General features: G+C 42.3%; 1 protein-coding gene across 3 annotated transcripts in view; it reads left to right on the top strand.

Annotated features, from left to right (window-relative positions):
* Positions 1-7,618: 7,618 nt before the first annotated feature.
* Positions 7,619-23,558, top strand: part of ARFIP1 (ARF interacting protein 1) — a 37,555-nt gene continuing 21,615 nt past the window's right edge. The window contains exons 1-3 of one of the 3 annotated variants that reach the window (XM_081208445.1): positions 7,630-7,773; positions 13,441-13,520; positions 18,030-18,131. In XM_081208445.1, coding sequence (XP_081064571.1) covers positions 13,443-13,520; positions 18,030-18,131 — 180 coding nt within the window. In that variant the 5' untranslated portion in view covers positions 7,630-7,773; positions 13,441-13,442. Of the gene's footprint in view, positions 7,774-13,440; positions 13,521-18,029; positions 18,132-23,558 lie in introns of all 3 variants that reach the window. The other 2 variants (XM_081208447.1, XM_081208446.1) reach the window with 2 other exon arrangements.

The raw sequence follows: 23,558 nt of genomic DNA, 5'->3' as shown, positions 1-23,558 counted from the left end.
ACCATAAATTTACCTTGTACAGATTAAGGCAGTGGGTAGGTATAATACCAGTCTTCAAATATCTGGGTGGCTGTCATGGAGAAGATAGAGCAGACTTGTCCTCTGTTATTTGAGAAACTACATCATAGACGTGGATTGCGACTAATGTCACGTGTACACGGTTTCGAAAACCAGCAGTGGGAGCACTCTGGAGCCAGAATAAATGCAATGTGTGCATAGCCTTCGTTGTTGCCCTGCCAGTAAACCTCTAAGTTGCTCTCTGGCACTCTTACATCCTTAAGCCAAAGTACATACTCAGGATCACTTTCCACAGATTACATAATTTGTGTATTTTTTGCAAAGTGCCTTTGATCCTGCCCCCTTTAAAGATGAATTAAGAAACGTAAAGAAAAGAAAACCATCAACCAGATGGGCAGAGTAACATATTTATTTATTTATTGAAATATATATATTTAGTACGTTCTGTAGTACTGGGATACACGTTTTAGGATACTGCCATAAATAGTACTGCTGAAATTATATCATGAGATCACCATCATGTGCTGTAGTGGTAAGAATAGTAGTCAGAATCTTGTGTGTGTGTGCGCGCGTGCGTGCACACACACACACACTTTTATGTAAGGCACTGTAATTTGCCAGCAGGAGCAAAGTAGTAGAGTTTTAAAGTCAGAGTGAGCCAAATGGGTTTCCTTAAGGCAGTCAGATTGCAACTCCCATTATTCCCATCTGTTACCCAGGATGGCTGGGGGTCATGGGAGTTATAGTTTGAAGCATCTGGAAATTTCAGGCTTTGTTGGAAGGGTTTTTTGTTTTTTGTATGTATCCAGAACACCTCAGAAAATATTTAGCTGATATTTTGGGTGGTATGCTCCTTGGAGTAGACGCACTAAAATTCACAGATCTAACTTGGTCACGTTCATTAATTTCAGTGGGTCTGCTTTTAATAAAACTTAGTTGAATACCACCAGTTATTTGGATCGTTTTTTTGCTGCTGTCCGAGATCAGCTCATCTTACTGGAGTCCAGCCAGGCACAGAGACCAAAGTGCAGGCAAAATTGTGACATAAAGCAAAGGGAGATCCAGTCAGGAGCCAGTGCAAGAATGAACAAAAAAACAGGGCAAAGATCAGGCACACACTCAGCTGTTTTATGCTAGGAAAGCCAGGCCATTCTCTTTCAGATCACCAACTGGGTGCCAAGATGCACCAGTTGCCCACCTAAGTATACATTTTCTAAGCAGACCTCTGGTTCTGTTTCTTCCCCAGCTTTAGGGAGATAGGAGGTTAGGAGAGGAAGTGGTGGAAACCTGGATCTGCAAAGGGGTGCAGAAACTGATCAAAGCCCCCCTGCCCCGAACGAGGTGTCTGAATGACAAGGTGAGTTGGACTGCTAAACAGGTTATTCAGGTGTGTCAAGGCTGTCAGTTTGGTCCCAGTCTAAATCCTCTGGGTCTTAACATCTTCCTAATATATTGAGCTGCTATAAAGGCTTGAGCATGTGGGTATATATTGTTATCTGTTAATATTACTTGATTTAATTCATAACAAAATAACTTATTTAGTCTGCATCATGTGAAACAGAGCCAGTGAAATGTTGTAAGTACATTCTAGTCTTAAATATTTCATTTATTTTAGTGTTTTCTTCACACACTTTGCGTAAAGTACTTCATGCTGGCAGCTCAAGTCACATTTTACATCCATGTCAAACCTGACCCACTTTGCTGCTATGCATCTCACAGTTAGTTTTGCAATGTGATCTCTTTAGGGGTATAATATTAGATGTGTTAGATGGTGGGGAGTCGCTTGTCAAAGCAATATGCCAAGATTCCACTCAAGGGCTACTGACTGGAAGAGCTGGGGAAGCATCTTCAGCTAAAGAAACAGCAAGCAGTAACAACACATTATACCTCAGTTTATGAACTTAATCCGTTCCGGAAGTCCGTTCTTAAACCGAAACCGTTCTTAAACCAAGGCTCGCTTTCCCTAATGAGGCCTCCTGCCGCTGGTGCCCTTCCACCATTCGGATTCCGTTCTTAGACCGAGGTAAAGTTCGCAAACTGGACACTACTTCCAGATTTGCGGAGTTCGTAATCTGAATAGTTCATAAACAGGGCTGTTCGTAAACCGAGGTACCACTGCATCTGTAAGTTGCTTTGAGTCCCATCAAGGGGAAAGACCAGGTATAAATAAATATCTAATCATAATAATAAATGCAGAACGAAAAACTACTATTTTAGGATAACTTGCATTAACGTAAACTAGTTGTTATACAGCAGTGCTTACAAAGATACATCTCGATCTCTTGCCATAATCTACCTTACAGGGTTGTTGTGAGCCTCAAATGCTACGCTGAATTCTTCTGGGCTGAGAAGAATACAATTGTAACCTGAGAGCGTAGAAAGAATTATGGATCAGGGTAGCACCATTGCAACACAATTCACAAAATCTTGCATGGTTCATTGGGCCTGTCCAGTTTGTGACCTGCAAAGGCAGACACAATCCACCATCCATGTGGTGGGCATTTGACAGCTCTCTGAGTTTTTGCAGTCCCATGGAGGCAGCAAAATCCACCATACATGGCTCATAGGCCGGGTCTAGCTTAATAGGTCTCAAATTTTATAGGCCTGTACTATATGATAGAGTTGTTGTTAAAACGAACTAAGCAAATAGTAAAAAGGTAAAGGTACCCCTGCCCGTACGGGCCAGTCTTGACAGACTCTAGGGTTGTGCGCTCATCTCACTCTAGAGGCCGGGAGCCAGCGCTGTCCGCAGACACTTCCGGGTCACGTGGCCAGCATGACGAAGCTACTCTGGTGAGCCAGAGCCGCACACGGATATGCCGTTTACCTTCCCGCTAGTAAGTGGTCCCTATTTATCTACTTGCACCCGAGGGTGCTTTCGAACTGCTAGGTTGGCAGGCACTGGGACCGAGCAACGGGAGCGCACCCTGCCACGGGGATTCGAACCACTGACCATACGATCGGCAAGTCCTAGGCGCTGAGGTTTTACCCACAGCGCCACCCGCATCCCACAAGCAAATAGTAGTTTCCATGAAATACTTATTTAGATGCTGCAAGATGAATAAAGTCCTCCAGAACTGTGAAGGAAGTATGAAGAGATTCCTTCAAATCTTGATGTCTAAGAAATCTTCGAAGAGTATCTAAAGCAGTAAGGGCCTCCTTCTTTGATGGCAAAGGGTGTTTACATCCTGGAAAGTCATCACTTTCATCTTTCTCATAAGTTCCACTTGAAGTGCATTTTTTAGCCTGTGATATTTCAGTATTAGGAGGCATTTCACAATTTATCAAGTCATCATCGAAAGCTACATATTCCTCCAAAGACAAGCCTTTTGGAAACTCAACTCCTGCTGCCGATGCATATACAGCCAAATCAAAATTAATTTCCGTTTCTGTGTCCTCATCAATGTTTTCCCCAGTTTGTGATCTAAACCCTTCTTTGCTATGACTTTTAACAACTGTCCCTGGAGATACAGCCCTCCAACATCGGTATAACATGTCAATGGCATCAAGCAAAGTCAGCATGAATTCCTTACCACTTTCAACACAGTCTACAAATCTCTTGAGAAGAAGGCACCGGTATTTTACTTTCAGACTCTTGGTGATATTTTGTTTCACAGCTGTAAATCTGGAGGGTGAGCAAGAAGGGAAGGATACAAGTCTGATAGACTTCAAATTCCTTACCTCTGGGTGAAAAGGGAAAGAGCCCACAAAAATAATGATGTGACGCTTCTGCATTTGAAATCTCTTGTCAAGTTTGCTCACCCACTGATCAAACAGCTCTGAAGTCATCTGTGCCATAGTAGTTGACTGATATTCCACAGGCAGTGAACTGACACCCTGAAAGCAACAGGGAGTTTTGTTCTTTCCTATAACAAGCAATGGAAGTTTTTCTGAAGCATCCATATTTACGCCAACCACTACAGTTATTTTTTCTTTGCCTAATTTTCCCAGGGAGCATGTTTCTCCTTTAAATGTAAAAGTAGAACTAGGTAACATCTGATAAAACAATCCTGTCTCCTTCATGTTAAATATATCATTTGGCTGATAAACCTTTAAATAGTAAGACAGAATATTTTGATGCCAAGCAGTTGCTGTATCCTCTGTAGTGGTAGCAGTAGTGGTACGAGTAGTACGAGCAGTAGCTACAACTGGCTGAGATCTGAATGCCAGTCCATACCTTGCTTTAAAACGATCTAGCCAGCCATTGCTGCATTTAAAATCATTATGTCCAAGTTTCTGTGCAAAATCATTAGCTTGGAAGCGTAGCATCGGCCCATTCACTGGTATATTTGAACACTGAGCCATTCTGTACCACTTCACCAGTGCCACTTCCAGATCTGTATGAAATGCAGTCCTTAACCTTTTTCTTTTAGGGTCAAATTGCCACGATTCAAAGGCTTCTAAAACTTTCTCTTTGTTCTTCATGATAGAGGACAAGGAGTTTTTCTTTATACCGTATCTTTCTGCAATGTCTATCTTCTTCTTGCCACTTTCTATTGCAGCTATTATACTAATTTTGTCCTGGATTGATAAGCTTTTCTTCTTCCTCACTGCAGGCAGAAGTGAGGGAGCATCTGAAGACTCCGCCATGGTACAACCCCCAAACTCCCTCAGAGGCTCAAATGCATCTAGAGACATTCGTTCTGTCACCTCGCTATCCTCAAGTGCTTTAATTAGATTGGCTTTCAAATGAGTACCCTGATCTCATGGTAGAAACGTCACTGTGTTAATAAATAAACGTCACAGAGTAGCAATGCCATGGGTATATTCTTGTATATCACAAGCACACAGCTAAGGAATGAGCACAAACAAGCCCTTCTGGTATCTTTGCCCAATAAGAATATTTTCCATAACTTCTCTAGACTGAGTTTCAAATATGTGGACTAAAGAGTTGAGTACTTTTCAACTAGGAATCTTCTAACCTCACATCAAAATAAAGTGTGAAACGTAACTTCAGCTGTATTATATGTAAAACTTGTCAGTACTGCTGCTTTAATTTGAGAGATCTGCTGACAGATGTGTCTATTTGTTGCAGTAGCTGTTTTAACATGGATCTTTGGCGCCCCACTCTATGCCTGGCACAGGGATAGGGAACCTTATTTCAGCTCAAGGGCTGCTGTCTATTCTGAGCAGTTTTCTGGGGCCACAGGCCAGTGGGGGGTGAAGTCTGAGGCAAAAGTGAGCAGAGCAACTAACTAGAAGGCTAGTTTCTCCATATACTCATGCTTTCCTCTCTATCCTGCAATGTCAGAGTTCAAGGGCACATTCTAGCAGGGCAAAACACTCGAGGGTGTTGAGTAGGCCTGGTGAGGGGTGTGGCCTGTGGAGAGTCCTGAGGGCCAAACAGAGAACCCTGTAGGGCCAAATTTGGCACAAGGTTCACCACTTGTGCTCTAAAAGTAGAATCATGTCCTATCAAGCATTCCACATGGAGATCTGATGGGAGAATGCACTCAGCTGAACATGCTTTGAAATTTTATTCAGGCCTTTACGCTGAATGCAGAAAAGTCAGGAGTGATCACAGGGAAAGAACCTGTAATGGGTGAAGTGTGGAGGCTTGGTAGGTGGCTTAGTCTAAATCCTACACTCACTCAGCCATTGTTTCTACCATTGCCATCAATGTAACTTTACTCCTGAAAAAAGGAATACAGCACATTATTCCACTTCCTCTCACATCAATAGAGAGCCCAGGTGACTGCCCCTCCCAACCTATTCCAGCCACAATATAGACTTTGATTCCAACTCACATTCTTCACTGAACTCTATTTAGCCATGATATTCTCCATGCAATCAACAGCACATGAAGAAAGAGCAGAGCCATGTGTGCTAGCCCTGTCATTGCAGCATGTGTGCCAGGCTTGCCCCCACACTGTCTACAAATTAGGTGTGTATCTTCTAAGCAGAGACCACTGAATAGAACTAGTGTATGCAGCCTTACTTTTTCTCCACATGATGTTAATTACACGCAGCCCTGGCACGCTAGCTGAGGACCTCACTGCAGCTCAACTCAGCTATGCCACCACTCACTGTCCTCACTGCTACCCCCCTCTCCCCTGGTGGTGTCTTAGCAGCAGGTGGCACTGCTGCTTTTTATTGGAAGCCATGCTTAGGTCCCATCTATGGTGGCTGCCCACCATCTTAATTTACCCAGAACACAATGATCTATGCGATCCAAAGATGGTGGTTACCACAGATGGCAATCAAGGTCAGTCCTATTCTAAAGTGGCACCACTGCCCTTCCGAAGGTTAGATGCCACATTGGCAGCTCAGCAGGGAAGGTGGGTTGGGCTGTTGATTCCATGGTGGTGGCAGAAGAGGGGGTGAGGAACGCAGCTATATTAAGGGTGGTGTGTGTGTGTGTTATCAGGTGCGGTGGAGGCCCGTCGGCAGCACCTGAAGTCTCGTGTACAGTGGAACCTCGGGTTATGTACCGTCCTCCTTATGAACGCTTCTGGTAACGAGCTCTGCTAACCCGGAAGTAGGTGTTCCGGGTAGCAAACTTTGCCCTGGGATGTGAGCGGAAGTTGTGCGGCAGTGGGAGGCCCTATTAGCAAAAGCGCACCTCAGGTTAAGAACGGTTTTGGGTTAAGAATAGACCTCCACAACAAATTAAGTTCGTAAACGGAGGTACCACCTCTGGATGCCAATGGGATCTGTTCCGGAGCCCCGTTTGCATCCAGAAGCGAACGCAACCCACATCTGCGGGTTGCAATTTGCCGCTTCTGTGCATGCGCATGACGTCATTTTTACCGTCTGCGCATGTGCGATCGGCAAAACCCGGAAGTAATGCGCTCCGTTACTTCCGGGTCACCACAGCGCGCAACCCGAAAATACTTATCCCAAAGCTACTTCAACCCGAGGAATGACTGTATTTCCATTTGCCACTTAGCACAATCCCACCTCTCGTAGGAATCACAGAACTGCAGAGTTGGGAGGGAACCTGAGAGTCATCAATGCCCTGCAATGCAGGAATCTCAACTAAAGCATCCATGACAGACAGCCATCCCACCTCTGCTTAAAAACCTCCAAGGGAGGCCCACCACCTTCCAAAGGAGCCTTTTCTACTGTCAAACAGCTCTTGCCGTCAGAAAGGTCTTCCTGATGTTAAGTTGGACTCTCAACACCTGAAGGCAACCCTGTTTAGGGAAGTTCCCGGGTGAAACAAGGCTCTTCCTTGTTTTTGCAGCAGGCAATTGAATGCACCTCTGGGAGGGCGGGAAAGGAAAAACCACACACAGCACACCCTTCGCTTTCCGTTCCCACTGGCGAGCCGCAATTCGAAGCGGAAGAGCCTTAAAGGGCACGGCACGCTATTCTACTTCTGCGCATTGGTTGCCCTACACAACCGGAGGAGCTCCTCCTTTTTTCCGCTAGGTCTGCAGCCGCGGCCCGCTTGTCGCAGGCGAGAAGCGAGAAGGGGGGAGGGGGGAGACCGGTCGCAAAACGACAGGCCCGGATGCTGTTGCCATGGTGACAGCAACGTGGAAGCGGCCCCTTCGCTGCTGCCGCCGCCTAGAGCGGCCCCTTCGGAAGGTTACAGAGCAGCAAGCGGACGCTCTACTTCCGGCCAGGCAGTTCCGGTTGGTGCAGCCGTTCAGGGAGTGAAGCAGGGCGGGGAGGGGGGGTAGGGAGAGAGAGAGAGAGAGGCTGAAGTAACCGGCGCCCGTTTCCTCGCGAGCCCTTTCCGTTTAAGCTGCTCGGCCGTGTTTCCGTGGCTTTTGCGGGGGGAGCAGCTGGAAGCAGCCGAGCTTGAAGGCAAGTGAGGGAGGGGGGAGGAGGAGGAGGAGAAGGGTGTGGTGGGTGGCTGCTGTGGGCGGGGGGGGGTGGCGAAGAGATGAGCGCCGTGTCCCCCCCCCAAAAAAAACACCTCCCCTCAGACAGGACCGACGCGGAGCCCTCAGCGCCTCCCTCGCCGAAGCCCTTCTCGTTCCTCCGCCGCCGCCGCCTCTCCCGTTACTCCGCTCCTTCCTCCTCGCCCGCGGCGCCAGGCCGGTGTTCTTGGCCTCCTCCTCCTGCTGCGGCCCCGGAGCTTCAGCCGGGGCCTAGGCCACGTATGAGGGAAGGGCGCGTCCCCCCACATTTCGCTCTTTCCCGGAAGAGACCGTTTCCTATCCTCTGCAGCCTGCCCGGCAGGCAGTGGCTCAACAGGTGTTGCTTTATTTTTATTTATTTTTTAAAATGTCACGGCACGGAGGTATAGGACGATGCGGGAAGATTAGTCCTTCGCCTGTTAGGTAACAAATCCGCCTGGGAGGCCTTGTCGGGAAGGGGATCCTGGTGCGCACTCAGGGTTCCTGCTCTTTATCTCCTGGAGGGTGGGGCAAAGGGCAGGTGTAAAGCTGATGTGTTTGTGTCCAGGAGGAAGTACTTGTGCTCAGCGGAGAAATACAAAGCTGCTCATGGAAAAACGCCCTTTTTGGTTTTCTTCTCTTTCTCACTTTATTTAGCCTTTAAAAAACACACAAAATCTTTAGGTTCCTTGGTGCTCACACCCTTGACTTCCAAAAGTGAAGTTGCTGCTGCTTTGTTTTTGCTCAGGGGTTGTATTCTGGCCATGCACTCTGCTTTCTGCCCTGCTTCCCCAGAATCCATGACTCCCAGCCATTTGGATGAGTTATAGATGAAAGGTTTGGGGCTATGTTCACACAAAGGTGGTTTTCTTCGTTGTGAAATGGAACTTGTAGTTCAGTACTGTCTGGGATTTAAAACTTGAATAGTTATGTCTTCTTATGAAGAAATTTAATATTGGATCAGTTCTTAAAGATTGTTAGGGTGGAAGTGACGTCTCTAAAGTCAGTACGTGAAGCTGATTGTCAAGCTAGGAAATACTGTAGTCATCCATAGGAAACAGACATGGAATGATTTCTGCAGGTACATTGAAAATACAGTGAGATGCACAAATGTGGCTGCTGCTTAGTTGAATAATGTACTCGGGTCTCCTCTTGCAAATCTTATACCACAGCATTCATCTTGCAGAGTACACTACTCTGTGTGTATTGTACCAACTCTTTCTGGAATTGTGGCTTTTCTGGTTTTATAGATGACTAGAACTTGGAGGATTTGCCCAAGAATGTCCCCCCCCCCACCTGCCCCATGCATGCTTCTCCTTTCAGTTTTATGTGGAGGTCATAGCTTATTGTTCCTTAAGACATGTTTTCCTGTGTCTTTAGAGACAAACATTTTAAACACAAGGCTAATTACAAAAGCATGCACGTAATTCTGTGTTGTATTTCTGCTTTAATTCCATGATGTTTGCTGTACAGTATATATATTTGTAAGTTCTTACAGTTTTATGCTTAATAACATGCTACAAGGAGCAGCAGTTGCCACCAGGGTTTTTCTTTAAAATCTTAGGCAACTTTTTGGAAAGCCCCCAAAGCAATACACAATATTAAAATATGCTCATAAAAACAAAAAAGAAAAGAAAAGGCAGAAACAACAGAACCAAATAAAGCCTATATTTGAGACCCAGGGTGTAACTTTAAAAAATAAATAAAAACTAGGCAGCTAGTGTAAAAAGGAAGTAATGGCATATATATAGTCTACCTTCTGCCATTACGATATTGTTTTATTGAAGGAAATTGTTGGGGGCTTTATAGCATGCATATATTATGGGATCATAATGATTCATAATATGACATAGTTCTGAGATTTCTGGTAAAAGAACTGGAATATTTTAGATTGCTTAATTGTGCTTCCAGGTCCACAAATTGTGATTCGGCTTGGTAGGTAGTGAGACTTTATTTGTTCCTGTGCCAAGATCAGGGGTCAGCAAACTTTTCCAGCAGGGGGCCCGGTACACTGTCATTCAGACCTTGTGGAAGGCCAGGCTATATTTTGCATATATATATATGAATGAATTCCTGTGCCCCACAGATAACCCAGAGATGCATTTTAAATAAAAGGACACATTCTACTCATGTAAAAGCACGCTGATTCCCGGACCGTCTACTAGCCGGATTTAGAAGGCAATTGGGCCTGATCCGGCCCCCAGGCCTTAGTTTGCCTATCCATGCGTTAGGTGTTCTTCTTTTACACCCACTGACAAGGAAGGGGAGTTTTACAGGGAAATGATGGGAAGAGGTATATAGCAAATCCTAATCCAACCTAAGATAAGATACTCAGATGCTTCTTTAAGACAATGAACAGATGAGACTTGACTGCTACATTGAGTTTCAGCATAACCTAAATGAAAACTTGGATGTGGCAGGCTGCATGAACTGTTTGATGTGTGGTACAACATGGCCAAGTCACTGCTTCATGTATGCTCACCCGCAAAATCCTGTTTCTGTCTACCTACTCATATTACATCCCACAAGTGGCAGACTTCGGGTTTTCAAATTTCAGAGGTGCCCTGTGCAACACCAAAATTCAGCACCCCCTTGCCTCTCACCTTCCATTCGAAGTCATTGTTGTGGTTTCCCCTGTGGCACCTTCTCAGCTTGGCACCCAGCGCAGGTGAACCAATCACACTCCCTTAAATCCGCCTCTGCCCACACCAGTTAGTTGCAGGCTGTTGCTAACCGTGAAAGAAATGCTTCAAAAAAAAAAAATTACTTGCATAGTTTGACTTACTGGAAGCCTTCCCTGCACATTTAATTTTCTGTTTACCACTAGTGTATTTGTGGGTTCTTGGCAGGTTAGAAAGGCATCATGTAAAACCACACTGTTAGACATACTAATTTGCAGTGAACTTTGCTTAACTTCCTCAGTCCTTGGAAGAACAGCGATTAATGGTAACTACTTCCAGTTGTTGAAAATTCTCTCCATTTTCTCCATTGTGATTGACACAATGTCATTCATTATGAAGTGAAAGTTTGTTTAATATTAGATTAATATTCAAGTTGATAATGTCCCCTTTATACATAAAGTCAAGGTCTTTGACAAGACCTGATTTTTATTGTATTTTTTTTTTTAAAGTTCAGTGTATATTTTCTGAACTGATGGAAGAAGAGAAAGAAAGGGGCAATGGGTTTAAAGAGGTCATCTCACTGTATTTTGTTTCTACTGTTTCCAGCTGCTTTTAAAAAAGGAGGAAAGTAACTGAAAATTGAAACTAACTTCGGATTATTGAAACTGTGTTTAAAAGAGGACATATTGACTGATACAAATACAACTTGTTTTCCCCTAGTGGAAGCTCTTGAAATCGGTTACTTTACAGGAGCTGGGCTAGGGGAATTTCCAGCATATCTGAAAAGAAAGGGGACTAGTGTTGTTCCTTGAGACTCAAATATTTAACAATTATATTTTTTTCAAGTTTCTGAAGTGCTTCAAGTGCAAAGTGCAATATCTGCTAATTCTATTGTGCCAACATTAACTTCTTTTTTAGCGGGTGAGTTTATATACTTAAAATGGCATTTAAAAGTTGTTAAAGGTTTGAAAAGTTTTAAGTGCTGCCTTTTGGCTATGATAATGTAGCAAGATGTACATCAGTGTAATGTAATCCATGTGATTCAGTTTCACTATCTTACGTTCAGCGTGTGCTTGTATGCTAGGTAATGTAGCCATGTGATGGAAATACTTTTAATTAGATATAGTATAAATAAAACATTCTAAATTGGTTATAGTGTTGAAATGATGATTCCTGCAGTGGACAGGTCCATTACTTTTAGTGGGTCTACTCTTGAGTATAGCTAAGGTTGGAATCCTAACCTCACATGCCTTAATGTAAGCTGCATTGAATTCAGTGAATTTACATCAAAAAAGACATGGCTAGGATTGTAGCCTTAGTTGGATAGTGCCTTTAGATGCTCTAGGTCTCTTGAGTTTAGTTGTAAATAGGCACTGAAGGCATCAGCAGTCAGTCTTCCTGTTCCCCTCTATAACCTTCCTACAGAGTGTTTGCTCAGCATTCAGTTTTGGCAGGGAACTAGGAAAACTTAGGTTTAGGGGAGGGTTTTTAATCAGGAAAAGTGGGAGCATACACATATTAAATAAGAAAGTATAGTATGCAGCATAGTCTTCTGCAATTTCCAAAAGATCCTTCTTGTTTATGGATCTAATCGTTCTGGAACAGGAGCTTTATAGCACTAGTCAGGGCTTGTGTGAAGAGGATGGTAAATTGCAGCATAAAGGAAAACTTCTTTCTTTCTTTTCCACCTTCCTGTAACATTTTCCTCTTGTGCTGTATAATGCTAAAAGATTTGGGTGGACTATCATCAACAAACCTGATCCATTTGCTGTGTATCAGAGTGGTAGAGATGAAGACTGTATTTTTAAAGGAGATGACCTAATTCCTATCTCGCAGGCTTAAATTATGAATTGGAACATAATTTTGCAGTACAGTTCCTGGTTCAAAATGTACCAGCATGTGTTTAGGGTAGAAAGTTTAGGAATATGTACATCGAGATAAAATTCATACTTAAATATGAATATTTGTATGGACTTCTTTTTAAAATCAGATTAATGTTGAGATAGGACTGACCATACTTAAGAGTAAATGCATGTAAAATTGACCCAGGTCACAAGTGGACTGATCTATCCATCGTTAAAATTCGGGGGCTGGGGGAGGTTTCTGGAGAGGGAAAGAAAAATAGTACTAGTTGTGCTCCTCCTTCACCTGAAACCTCCCTGTATAGTTTGGAGAAGAGCCTTATTTTAACCTCATGACAATCTTCTCTTTGACCTTAATCCCCCTAATTAATCCCAATTATAGAACGTTGAGAGCTGTTACAAGCTCACCCAGAACAATTTCCCTTTTTTATCTAATAACACTCAACATTCTGTATCTCAGCTGCCTTCAGTATTCTGTAGGTCCTGGAAATTAAGGATTAGGTTCTTCTGGGGGCTTCCCCCCTTACAACTAAAAACATTTCTGCAAACCTAAAAAAGTCCCTTGTAATGAACAAAGTACTGTCCACTTTTTGGATTTCCCTGTTTCAGTTCCAAACTGATAGTCATGAGGCTATGTAGGTTTGATTGGCGTGTGACCGCTGACGTGTATGCAGATTTTGGCCCCGGAAAGGGAGCAGGGGCAGGGTTAGGGTTAAATGTGCATAAGTTGTAAATTACCTGTATTTAAAATATTGTTGTGGATATCTAATACTGAAAAAGGTTCTCAGGTGCTGGTATACAGCATTGTGACCTTGAGTTTATTGTGTTAGTCTCAGCATTTTGATCTATAGGTAGAACTAATAGTTATTTGTTTTTAGATTGCTTGGGAACATTTGTATTTTTTAATTAGTAGTTCTAGTTTAGCTGAGGGAGCCCTTAACTATTCTCTTGTTGCTCTGTCCCTTGTGTTATGAAAGAGAGTAAAAGTAATTTACATTTCATGATAAGATTTGCTAGTGAATGAAAAGTGTACTAATTTGGATACATATAGTCGGAAAGGTTTGTAAATATTTTGAAGGAACTTCCTTAAAGCACATAATTTAGTTACTTGGAAGAACTCAATGCATGCTCAACTTATTTCACTTTCAGGTATGTCAGAAAACAGCAAGAATCCAGAAACTGTTGATGAACTTCACCAGGCTCCAGAAGAACTCCAGTCTGACTCTGAGGTGATTGGGTGATACAAGTGGTTGTAGCTATTTAAAATCAACCAATCCAGTAACAGGCTCAGACTGGGGAGAAAATTGAACCAATCTCTTTTAATTGTTCTTGATTATAACAGAATATTATTTGTCAAATTCAAAACATGATTAACTGAAAACAAATTAATTTTTACATTTGATTTTGTATTTCCCCATTAAACAGCAAAGTATTCTGTCAGAGCATAGGAACAATAAGGATTTTATAGATAACCTTGCAAGTGTTCTTGTTGTCCCTTAGCTTCATTTTTGTCCCCACAGGTTTTTTGGTGGTTGGGCCCACCTGGTGCTTTTTCAGGAAAGATATACATGACAGACCTCTGTGAACATATTGATCCAGATTCTTGTGTGTTTATAGAGAAATAATTAATAATAAGATAGAATCACAGATGCTTTGATAAGTCTTTCATCACTATGCCCTGGTACATAAAATCTCATAATAACCCCCCACTGCTGTTCTTTGGCAAGATCTAGCTGAAAAGCTTTCAGTCGGCCAGGTAGAAGACAGGGGAGATAAAATACCCATCTCTGGTATTTGCACCCTCATAATATGGATCTTTGGCTACCACTTATTTTGAGATTGAAAACGTTGCCTAGTCTCATCCTGAATTTGAGAGACTATTACAGTTTCAGCTTTTGTTGTAAGGGCACAGCTTCCCCTTTTCGGGTAAGGAGCTTATTTGGTGCTTGGGTAACTTCTTGCAAAGTGTCCTATTAAGATGTGGAACACAAGAAAATGGCTGAATCCTGCTCTTAAGTCTGTCCTTGAACAGCTACAACTGGTGCAAAATGCTCCAGGCCACTTTCAGGTGATTATATCCAGTTGTTGCTGCGTCAGTTGTGCTAGTTGTATCTTGGGATAAGGGCAGAGCCTTGTTGGTTGTGTCCCTGGTACTATGGCAAGCTCTGCATAGTGCAGTCCACCAGAGCTTACACCTGCAACTTTGAGAACAGTTGTGGGAAGTTCTGTTTTTCTATAAGGGGCCATACTCCCACTTGGTGCTGATCTCTTGGCAGCTGCATGTCAGTAGTGGGCAGGGACATTCTCTTTCTGGAATGACTCGATCAAGAGAAACACAAACATCAGGCGAAGGTGGCTGCGCCCAACAGAGTCTCTAATGAATTGCTTTTTAACTTGTAAACTGCTTCACATGATGGTTGACTGCGAATGTTGGAGGAAGAGTCTGTACATTGTAAAGAACCCTGTGAGTAGTGGCTACTCAGTGTTGGGAGTAGAGGCTTGACTTTGTTTTATCCCGAAATGCAGCTTGTCCCCATAGGAAGGAAGTGTCATTCATTTAGGTGGGGAAAATGGACATCACCAGGGCAGTGGCAAAGCATGTCTCTGGTGAGTGCCCAAGGTAAGAAGGGAGAGAAGTCTGCCTGGCTGAATGTGGAGCACAAAAATCTTCCATGCTGTTTTCACTCTAGCAGGGGTCGGGTCCATCAAAGCATGACATTATGCATGGTCAGCCAGTGAGCTTCATGACTGAGTGGGGATTCAAATCCTGGTTTCCTTGGTCCTAAAGCGACTTGATAACCACTACACTACATAAGTGTGTTTGGGATTGAAGCCAGTTCCATTGGACTCAGTGGGGCTTACTTCTGAATAGACATGTACTGGCTGTAAATGAAGGATGATGATGATGATGATAAATTTGTATACTGCCCCATACCTGCATGTCTCAGGGCAGTTCACAGGATAAAATCACAATATCAAAACACAAGAAAGCCCCCTTTCCACCCAGTAAAGTGAGATGTGATAGGAAGGGTAGGACACTCATTCCTTCTTTCAGAAGTTCACTCAGCTTCCCTGCTCACTGCTGAGGAAGATAAACCTTTTCCTCTGCATCCACCTCAGAAACTACCAAAGCAGGGGCAGAGCAATCTGTCTTCCTTAAGCTCACCTGGCATCCCTCACAGACAGCACATGTGTTGCAGACCAGATTAAAAGTACGTGGAGGGGGATGAGGAGACTGCAGGCTACATAGGAATGTGCCATGGGTAAGTTTTTATGTTGAGTCAGACTTCAGTACAGTTTGGTGGTGTCTCCCTTTGGCTTTGAGAAAGCAGGGAACACAACCCTAAATAAGCAAGACTTGTGATATAAAAGTATTTAAAATAATCATAGCTGGTTAAATTTTGACCTGACTGATGTGATTTTGGGCATTTTGTGTTTAGGCTTCTTAAATTTTAGAACATGGTGCTATTGCACTGAATTGTATAGCTGTAGGCTCAAAGGCTACTCGTGCCTCCAGAGTCATATAATGCATTGTAGATTTTATAGTGTGTACTAAAGTTTTATGAAGTGTCTTTTAATTTGTATTGAGAAACTTTTTATTGGTTTTTTTGTTTTTGCATAGAGCAACGCTTTTGATTACATCATAGAAAAAGTATTACACCTACGGAAAGTGATGCAATAATACCTTATTTCCTAGCATGAACATAGGATTGCATGTTGCTGGCAGGTGGATTTTATTCAGGAGACATACATGATCAAAGAGAGAAGTGCATAACTGATAGCCTTCTTTTTACAATCTGTCTACTGGCAGAAAACAGAAAAGATTTGTTTATATATTGCATTTATATCCCAACCTTTCTGTGGGCAGGATTCCTGCCTTGCAGGGGGTTGGACTGGATGATCCTTGGGAATTCCTTCCAGCTCTACAATTCTGTGATTCTCTAAGGAGCTCAAGGTGGCGTACATGGTTCTCCCTTCTGTCTGTTCTAACATTACAACAATCCTGTGAATTAGATTAGGCTGAGAGACTATTACTTACCCAAGGTCACGCAGAGACCTTCATAGCCAACTGGGTATATGAAACCAACCGTAGTAGGTAAGGATTTTGCTAGCATATATTATGAAATCACGGTTCAGCATCAAGTGAACAGACTAGTAGAAGCCACAGAGAGGAGTGCCTTGGGAACTATTAAGCAGCATACATCAAACCATTGTTTGGTTAAAACTATGGTTTAATATGACGTGCAAACCATGCCATTGCTTTAAGAACTGAATGCTACATTTGAGTGATGTGACCTGATCTGTGGCAAGGCAGGTCTGCTTGAATGACTATTACAATAGGTCATAAATTGTAATTTACAGTTTACCCTTACCAGGCTTAACTAATACAGCTAGTGTCTTAGCACTTTCAGCACTGGTCACTCTGCATGATGTACTCTGTGGTGACTTGATTGGTTCAGGCTTTTACCACATAGTCATGTGGACTCTTCGTTAGGTCCTTCCACAATCTAACAAAACCCAGGAGATGCAGAGAGATACTCTAGCCCATGGGGCATATGCCGTTTTGCAAAGATGAGCTAAAGTTACAGATAATAGCTATGTAGTGTTTTCATATTACCGTATTTTTCGCTCCGTAAGATGCACATTTTTCCTCCTAAAAAGTAAGGGGAAATGTGTGTGCGTCTTATGGAGCGAATGGCGCTGCACAGAGAGGGAGAGCTGCGCAGCGCCCCAGCGAAGCAGGAGGAGGAACAGAAGGGGCACCATTCCTTCTCCCGTTTCACAGGAGAGGCACTGCGCAGAGAGGGAGAGGGTTGTTTATTAAATAGTTTAGTACAACATTTGATTCAGAATATTTTTTTTCTTGTTTTCCTCCTCTGAAAACTTACGGTCAGGTGTGTCTTACAGAACGAAAAATACGGTAGCTTACACGTGTGCATTAGTCTTTTGATTTGCTTTCAGTACCTTATAAAAACAGATGCCATAGTTACATGAGTTTTGACTAATAAAATTGCGGGTGTTGTGTGAAAGAGGAAACAGTTTGCCCGTAAACTACTTATTCAGCTGTTTACAGTATCAAAATTGTACATCTGCTGAGATTAAATATATAACCTATTATAATACTCCAGTGTTAATGTGGGAACACCATGGGAGGTAAGTGAACAGCCATTGGTTGGCCTTAGTCTTATGTACACTTCTATAGAGAAGCTGGGGAAACTAGAGTTTTACCTGGCACTGAGACAATCAGGTGCTTGATCAGATGCACTCATCAGCCTTACGGGCATTAATATTTGAGGCTGCACAACAAGAGGCAGATGACTCACATGCGGTGCAGTTCTCTTAAGTCCTTCTGTGAGCATCTTTTGAAAACTGAAAAGGGTTGCCATGTACCAAAGTAAATATAAATATTATGCTGTTTGGTAATGTTAAGTGACAGGAATATCTAATGTACTGTGACTAGGAGGCAGAAGTTACTATGTGGGCCATCAATTGTTTTTATGTGTGTCTAGCACTGGGGTGGGAGCAGACTGACCTGAACAAAGGGTACTTGATCTACTACTTGCTTTTTGTTTAGGAGACTGAATAATTTAACAAGCTATGTTTCATAGGAACATTGTGTTGGGGTCTGCAAATATCCTCTTTGTGGTTCAGTGAAATGTGGTAGTTTAGCGAAATAGGTAAACATTTAATATTAATATCATTTTATAACACTCAACATATTTCTCTTCAAACTATAGGAGTGTTCAATGGCTGAAGAATCTCCAAAAAATTCAGCAGCAGAGATTTCTGTGACAAGTAATGGAGAACTTGAAGATACACATGAGCACAACTATAACAGGGTATGAGGCATAACTAAGCAGTTTAACAATATGTATAATAGCAATGGTTTTTAGTGTTTGAGTTTAATATATTTTCTCAGCTAGTGGCTTAATATTTTTCATGGGGAGTGTTACTTTTTGAATGATGAATTTGCACATATTTAGATCAGCTCAAAATGGGGTTTTTCTATTGTTAGTTTTTTTAAAAAAACTTTTTGCTTTTAAAATTATTTTTGCTTTAAAAAACAGAATTTGTGGTACTGTAATTTGCCTAGTGGCATTTTGCATTGGGCAACACATATTAATATTAATAAATAATGATGATGATGATAAAAGTATAGTGTAAATTAAATCTCTGAGCATTATACTAATAATCAAATTAGATTAATGCCTGGAGCAAGCAAATTATAGGGTGAAAGTATTGCCTAGATTAATCTAATGTTCTCCTGCTTGGAGAAGGCTTGCCAGCCTTTTGTCTAGAGATGAATATAGGTTTTATCCTTTCAAATCGCAAGATATGTTGCAAATAACTCTATAAAAGTAATAAAACATAGAAGAGTAAGATGCTGTAATGTTTTAATTTCTTGCAGTTAAAGTTATTTGTAGATTTCATTTAATATTTTCTAGAGTATAATTTGTTTTGATTGTTGGGAATAAGGAATGTCCAATAGCCAGGTGAATAAATAAGAGAATCTGAGAACGTATTAGACTGCTAGACTATTCAGGTTATTCTCTCCTTGTTGACTCCAACTTTAGTTGTATTTTGAAACATTAGCTTTCTGGGACTTGAAATATATGCTTAATTTCTATCATGTTGTGGTGACCAGGAATTTTGCTTGGGTAGGTAGGGCTTGTTAATACAGGCAGGATGAGAATATGTGCCTGCAAGTACATGAGGCACAAGGCTTCCCAACCTCAAGCCACAAAGGGATGGGGAGGAGAGCAAGAGCTATATGCTTCAGCCACCACCCACCCACAAACACCTCCCTTCCAGCACCAGACTCACGGGACCAGTATGTTTTGCAAGCAGAGTAGGAATGTGCTGCCACCTCCCTCCAGCACCCGTTGATTATGATTGCTATTTGAAATAGCATTCCATTGATACTAACTGATGGGATCATGATGCCGTGTCAGTTTGAACTTGAGGATTCTGTCTTAACTGCTTTGTGAATCAGACAATTAATGTAGCTGCAGTGATTTGAGAGAACAGGAGGAAAAGAATATCTAAGTATTGCTTTCTTTGCTGAGAGTGATAGGGGAGGTGTGGGAGCAAGTGGTGGTGGGGTGACTGTAAATGGCAGGATAGCAGAGTGTTGCGGCAGTCCTAGATGTCTGCTCAGAAGTAAGCCCCCATTGACTTCACTCCCATGTAAGTGCGTATGGAGTTGCAGCCTGAATTCTGAAGGTTTGTTATTGATGGGAAGGATGAAAAAAGGTTCGTCTAGGTGGCTATGGAGAGGCTGGTCAAAGTAATAAGTGATGAAAATCAGTGCTGAGGGTGTAGAAATCTTTTGCATATGTGTCCTTGTTTTGCATGCTTTCTTTGAAGTTAATTATTTTTAACTTTCTTAGAATGTTTTCTGTGTTACTCCTTTTTGCAAAGAGCACCTTTTTCTGGCTGCAGGAGACCTACAAATATGGTGTGTGTTGGTTATTAGGGCTTATCTTCTGGATATGTAAAAGTATCATGCTCCCATTAAAATTATCCATAAGCAGGCTAGCAACTTTTGTTGGCTTATTTACAAGGCTGACATTGTTAAGTGAAATATTCTTGCCGAATAGGGATTGCTATTGTAAAATAAACACTGCATGAATAAAATGAAATTGTAGCATACTTTTGTGTCCACTAGGGGCTGCTCTGGTATAGGCTGTGTGGTTTGAGGGATAACCTCTTTCAGACTTGAAAAAGTCTTATGTTTTATACCTGGCTGGTTGGCTGTGCCCATAAAATGTTTGTAGAATCATCTGCTGCCTCTGTAAAAGTAGGAGAGCACTTTCAACAACTATTGAGGGAGATCAGATCTATTAATTTTCAGAAGGGAAGGAACGTACCAATATGAGAGGATGTGGCAGGGCGTTTTCCAGTTTATTTAAAGATTTTATAAAGCCTTGTTGCCACTTCATGTCAGTGGAGCTGCAATTTGCAGCCTAGCAGTGTTGCAATATGCTGCTACAGAATGGATCTATGGAAAAAATGGGGGCAGCCCTTCCCATTGTGTCATTCTGTGTAGGACAGGGGTCAGCAGACTTTTTCAGCAGGTGGCCGGTCCACTGTCCCTCAGACCTTGTGGAGGGCCAGACTATTTTTTTTTTTGGGAGGGAGAACGAATTCCTATGCCCCACAAATAACCCAGAGATGCATTTTAAATAAAAGGACACATTCTACTCATGTAAAAACATGCTGATTCCCGGACCATCCGAAGACAATTGAGCCATATCTGGCCCCGGGCCTTAGTTTGCCTACCCGTGGTGTGGGATGTTACAATGCTGTTGCTGCTGTTACTTAAAATGGCGCGAAGGCTTTTGATTGAAGGAAATCATTATTGCCTGTCAGAAGGATTTCCTAAACACAACTCCATGTTGCTCCCAAGTCCCTTGCATAGCGAAAGTAGTAGAAATTAATTGCTGCAAACTTGTATTAAAAGATCAGCTCTATTCAGAGCTGATGAGATTAAGGTATTTAATTATGTAGACAGTTCATTGGAAAACAATAGCTCTTACCATCAGAAAGTTTTTCCTGATGTTTTAGTCGGAATCCTCTTATCACTTTGTTAAACTGGAAGCTACAAAATGCTTTCAAAATCTGTTCTTGAGTAATGCTGAATAGACGACGTTATCACATTAATTGCTGGAGTTCAAATGGAAGAAAGTATATGCACCCTTGAGTTCATTACTGGTAGCCCATTCAATGGAGTGGCTGGCTGGCAGGTCCCTCTTAACTACTCTTTAGGACAGGAAACCCAGCAGACTAAATTATTCTGCAGGACACACAAGTAAAGTTACTGCCTTGTGCTGTATAAATAATGTCAGGAAATTATCTTTGTCGTTTGAATGCTTGCATCACTCATCTTTGCTCATTTGGGAGCACTTGACATATTAGCACTTCTAGGTGTGCCCCACAGGAGGAGAAATATTGCAGGGGGGAAGTTGGAAGGGGGTTTCATATGCCTGGTGTGTAGGGCAGACTTTCCAATAACTAATTCTGCACTGTGACCTATATATTGGGTTTTGCCCCAATATATAGGTCACAGTGCAGAATTGGTTTTGGTCTATGTTACTCGTTTAGTCACTCAAGGCTTCACAGCTGCCAAAAATGCAAGTTTCTGCAGATTTTCTGACATGGGACTTTAGCTCCCAAACTCATTTTCTAAAGTTGTCAGAGCTGTAGGGCAGCACATTCCAGCATCTGACATTGGCATGGGGTCCAAGGGCCCCCTGGGAGACTCCTTACCTCCCCAGAAGTCGACTTGGATCCATCAGCCCCCAAAGGAGCTGCTTCATGAATCTTGCTTCCCCTTCATCAGCCCCAGTTCTTCCCTCCATATTTGTAAAAGCGTTGTTTAGAGTATAGGATGTTAATCATTGTTTTATTGATTTCTAGAGATTCAGTTTCCCTTCTTTTTTGTTCTATGAGTTTAAGGAGGTTTTTTGCTCCTGTTTGTAGTGTGATGAGAGGGTCATAATTTATTGTTCTAATTTACCAATTTTTGAGGTTTGTTTTTTAAGGGATTCTCTCTCCTTTATCCAGGCTCCTCTGGTGACCACTTTCATTGTGTCCCAGAGGAGGGGGTTATTATGTTGCCCACATAATTGTCCTTAAAGTAGCTTTGGAGAGTTTTCAAGAGACTCTCTCTAGCCAGTTGGTTTGTGATTAGGACGGGGCTGAAGGACCGTGATGGGGTTGTTTGTGTTTCCTCTCCTATTTTGAGAGTAACTTCTACTGAGGTGTGCTCTATGATTTTAATGTTACCAATGTTTGTTGTTTCTACCACGGGGAACAGGCCTCGTGTGAGCTGAATTCTGTCCAGTCTGGACATTGTGCCATGGCATTCAAACTGGAATGTGTGGCTGGTGTCTTCTAGGTTCTTTTCTCCCTGGATGTCATAAAGGCCTCTGTTTCTTTGAATTTTCAGTAGTTTGTAAGAGTCTCTAATTGTTTGGGGTTTCCCACTGAGGAAGGTTGCCCATGGGGTTGTAGGATGGATGTATTTTAGGGAGGTGCCTCTCGTATTTAGGTTGAGGTCATCTCCTAGGATTGCTTCCCCTTTGGAGGAGGAGAGGAATTTACTTAGTGTCTTTTGGATGAACTCTAGTTGTTTTGTGTTTGGGGCATTTATGGATCCATTTGTCAGTTTAGTTTCCCATCTAGTAACCCTTTAGCAAAAATGAATCTGCCTTTTAGCACTGTTGTGGCTTTAAAATTTAGGTCTCTACTGAGTACTATGACTACCCCGCAGACCTTACCTGAGCCAGGGGCCACCCATTGTTGACTGAAGCAGGGTTCACTCAGGAGTTTGCTTCTTGTATTTGTATTTCCTGTAGAAAGGCAATGTGTGATTTCATTGTGCTTACATACAAGGTGATGTGTTTTCTTTTGATAGGGTTTCCCAGTTCCCTCAAGTTTAGTACAGTTGCTTTTAAGCTAGCCATTTTGTATGTCTGTTATATGTGATGTTTTCCTGCCAACCCGTCTGGGCTGTCCTGTGTGTATCTCCCCTTACATTGTCTGTCAAACCTAGAGTGTTGTGCCGACATACAATGTGGGAGAAGGGGAGTTAGGGTTAGAGATGGGCTGAATAGTGGGGGGATATGTTATAGAGGGTAGCCTATATGTAGTTATATGAGTGTTTGTTTGGGGTAGCTTGGACCATTTGGATTCCAGCCTGTTGGTCCGGTCACCCATATTAATAACAGTTAAAGCTACAGGCAGCTGAGAATAGGCATCATTCATTTTTATGTTTCTTTGTGGATTTTGGTCATTGTCAACTCTGCATTTCAAAGAGTTGCCAGTGAATTACATTAAAGTGACAAAAGGTTGGTGAGAGAGTTGTCTATAAAGCAGGTGCCCTATTCCAACCAGGCCTTGAAAAAGTTACAGAAACTATACATGTTTTTTAAAACCTTTTAAAGCATCGAGCTAAAAATTGAGATATGGGTAGGCTTTTGGCATGGTTTTTTGTGCCTATTATGGTCATTAACATTGTGGTTTTGAAACTAATGCTGACAACCTTTCTCAATAGAGGCTGGATCTCTTGATTAGAGATTAAAGCCTTAATCCCTGGTGTTTGTTCATTGCTATAAGACTTTGGCACTTAGTTGAAAACAAGAAAATGTTTCAGATGTGCCAAAAGTTGGGTGTGGTAAGGGGATGAGAGTGACTCTAGGGAGGAATATTGTACAGAGGTCCCACAGAGCAGCATACTTCTATAGAGCATTAGCAGAATGGGC

Source organism: Podarcis bocagei (assembly GCF_964188305.1).
Source record: "Podarcis bocagei genome assembly, chromosome: 9".
Classification (NCBI taxonomy): Eukaryota; Metazoa; Chordata; class Lepidosauria; order Squamata; family Lacertidae; genus Podarcis; species Podarcis bocagei.
The sequence above is the reverse complement of the archived record's forward strand: the minus strand, read 5'-3'. Positions and strand labels throughout refer to the sequence as shown.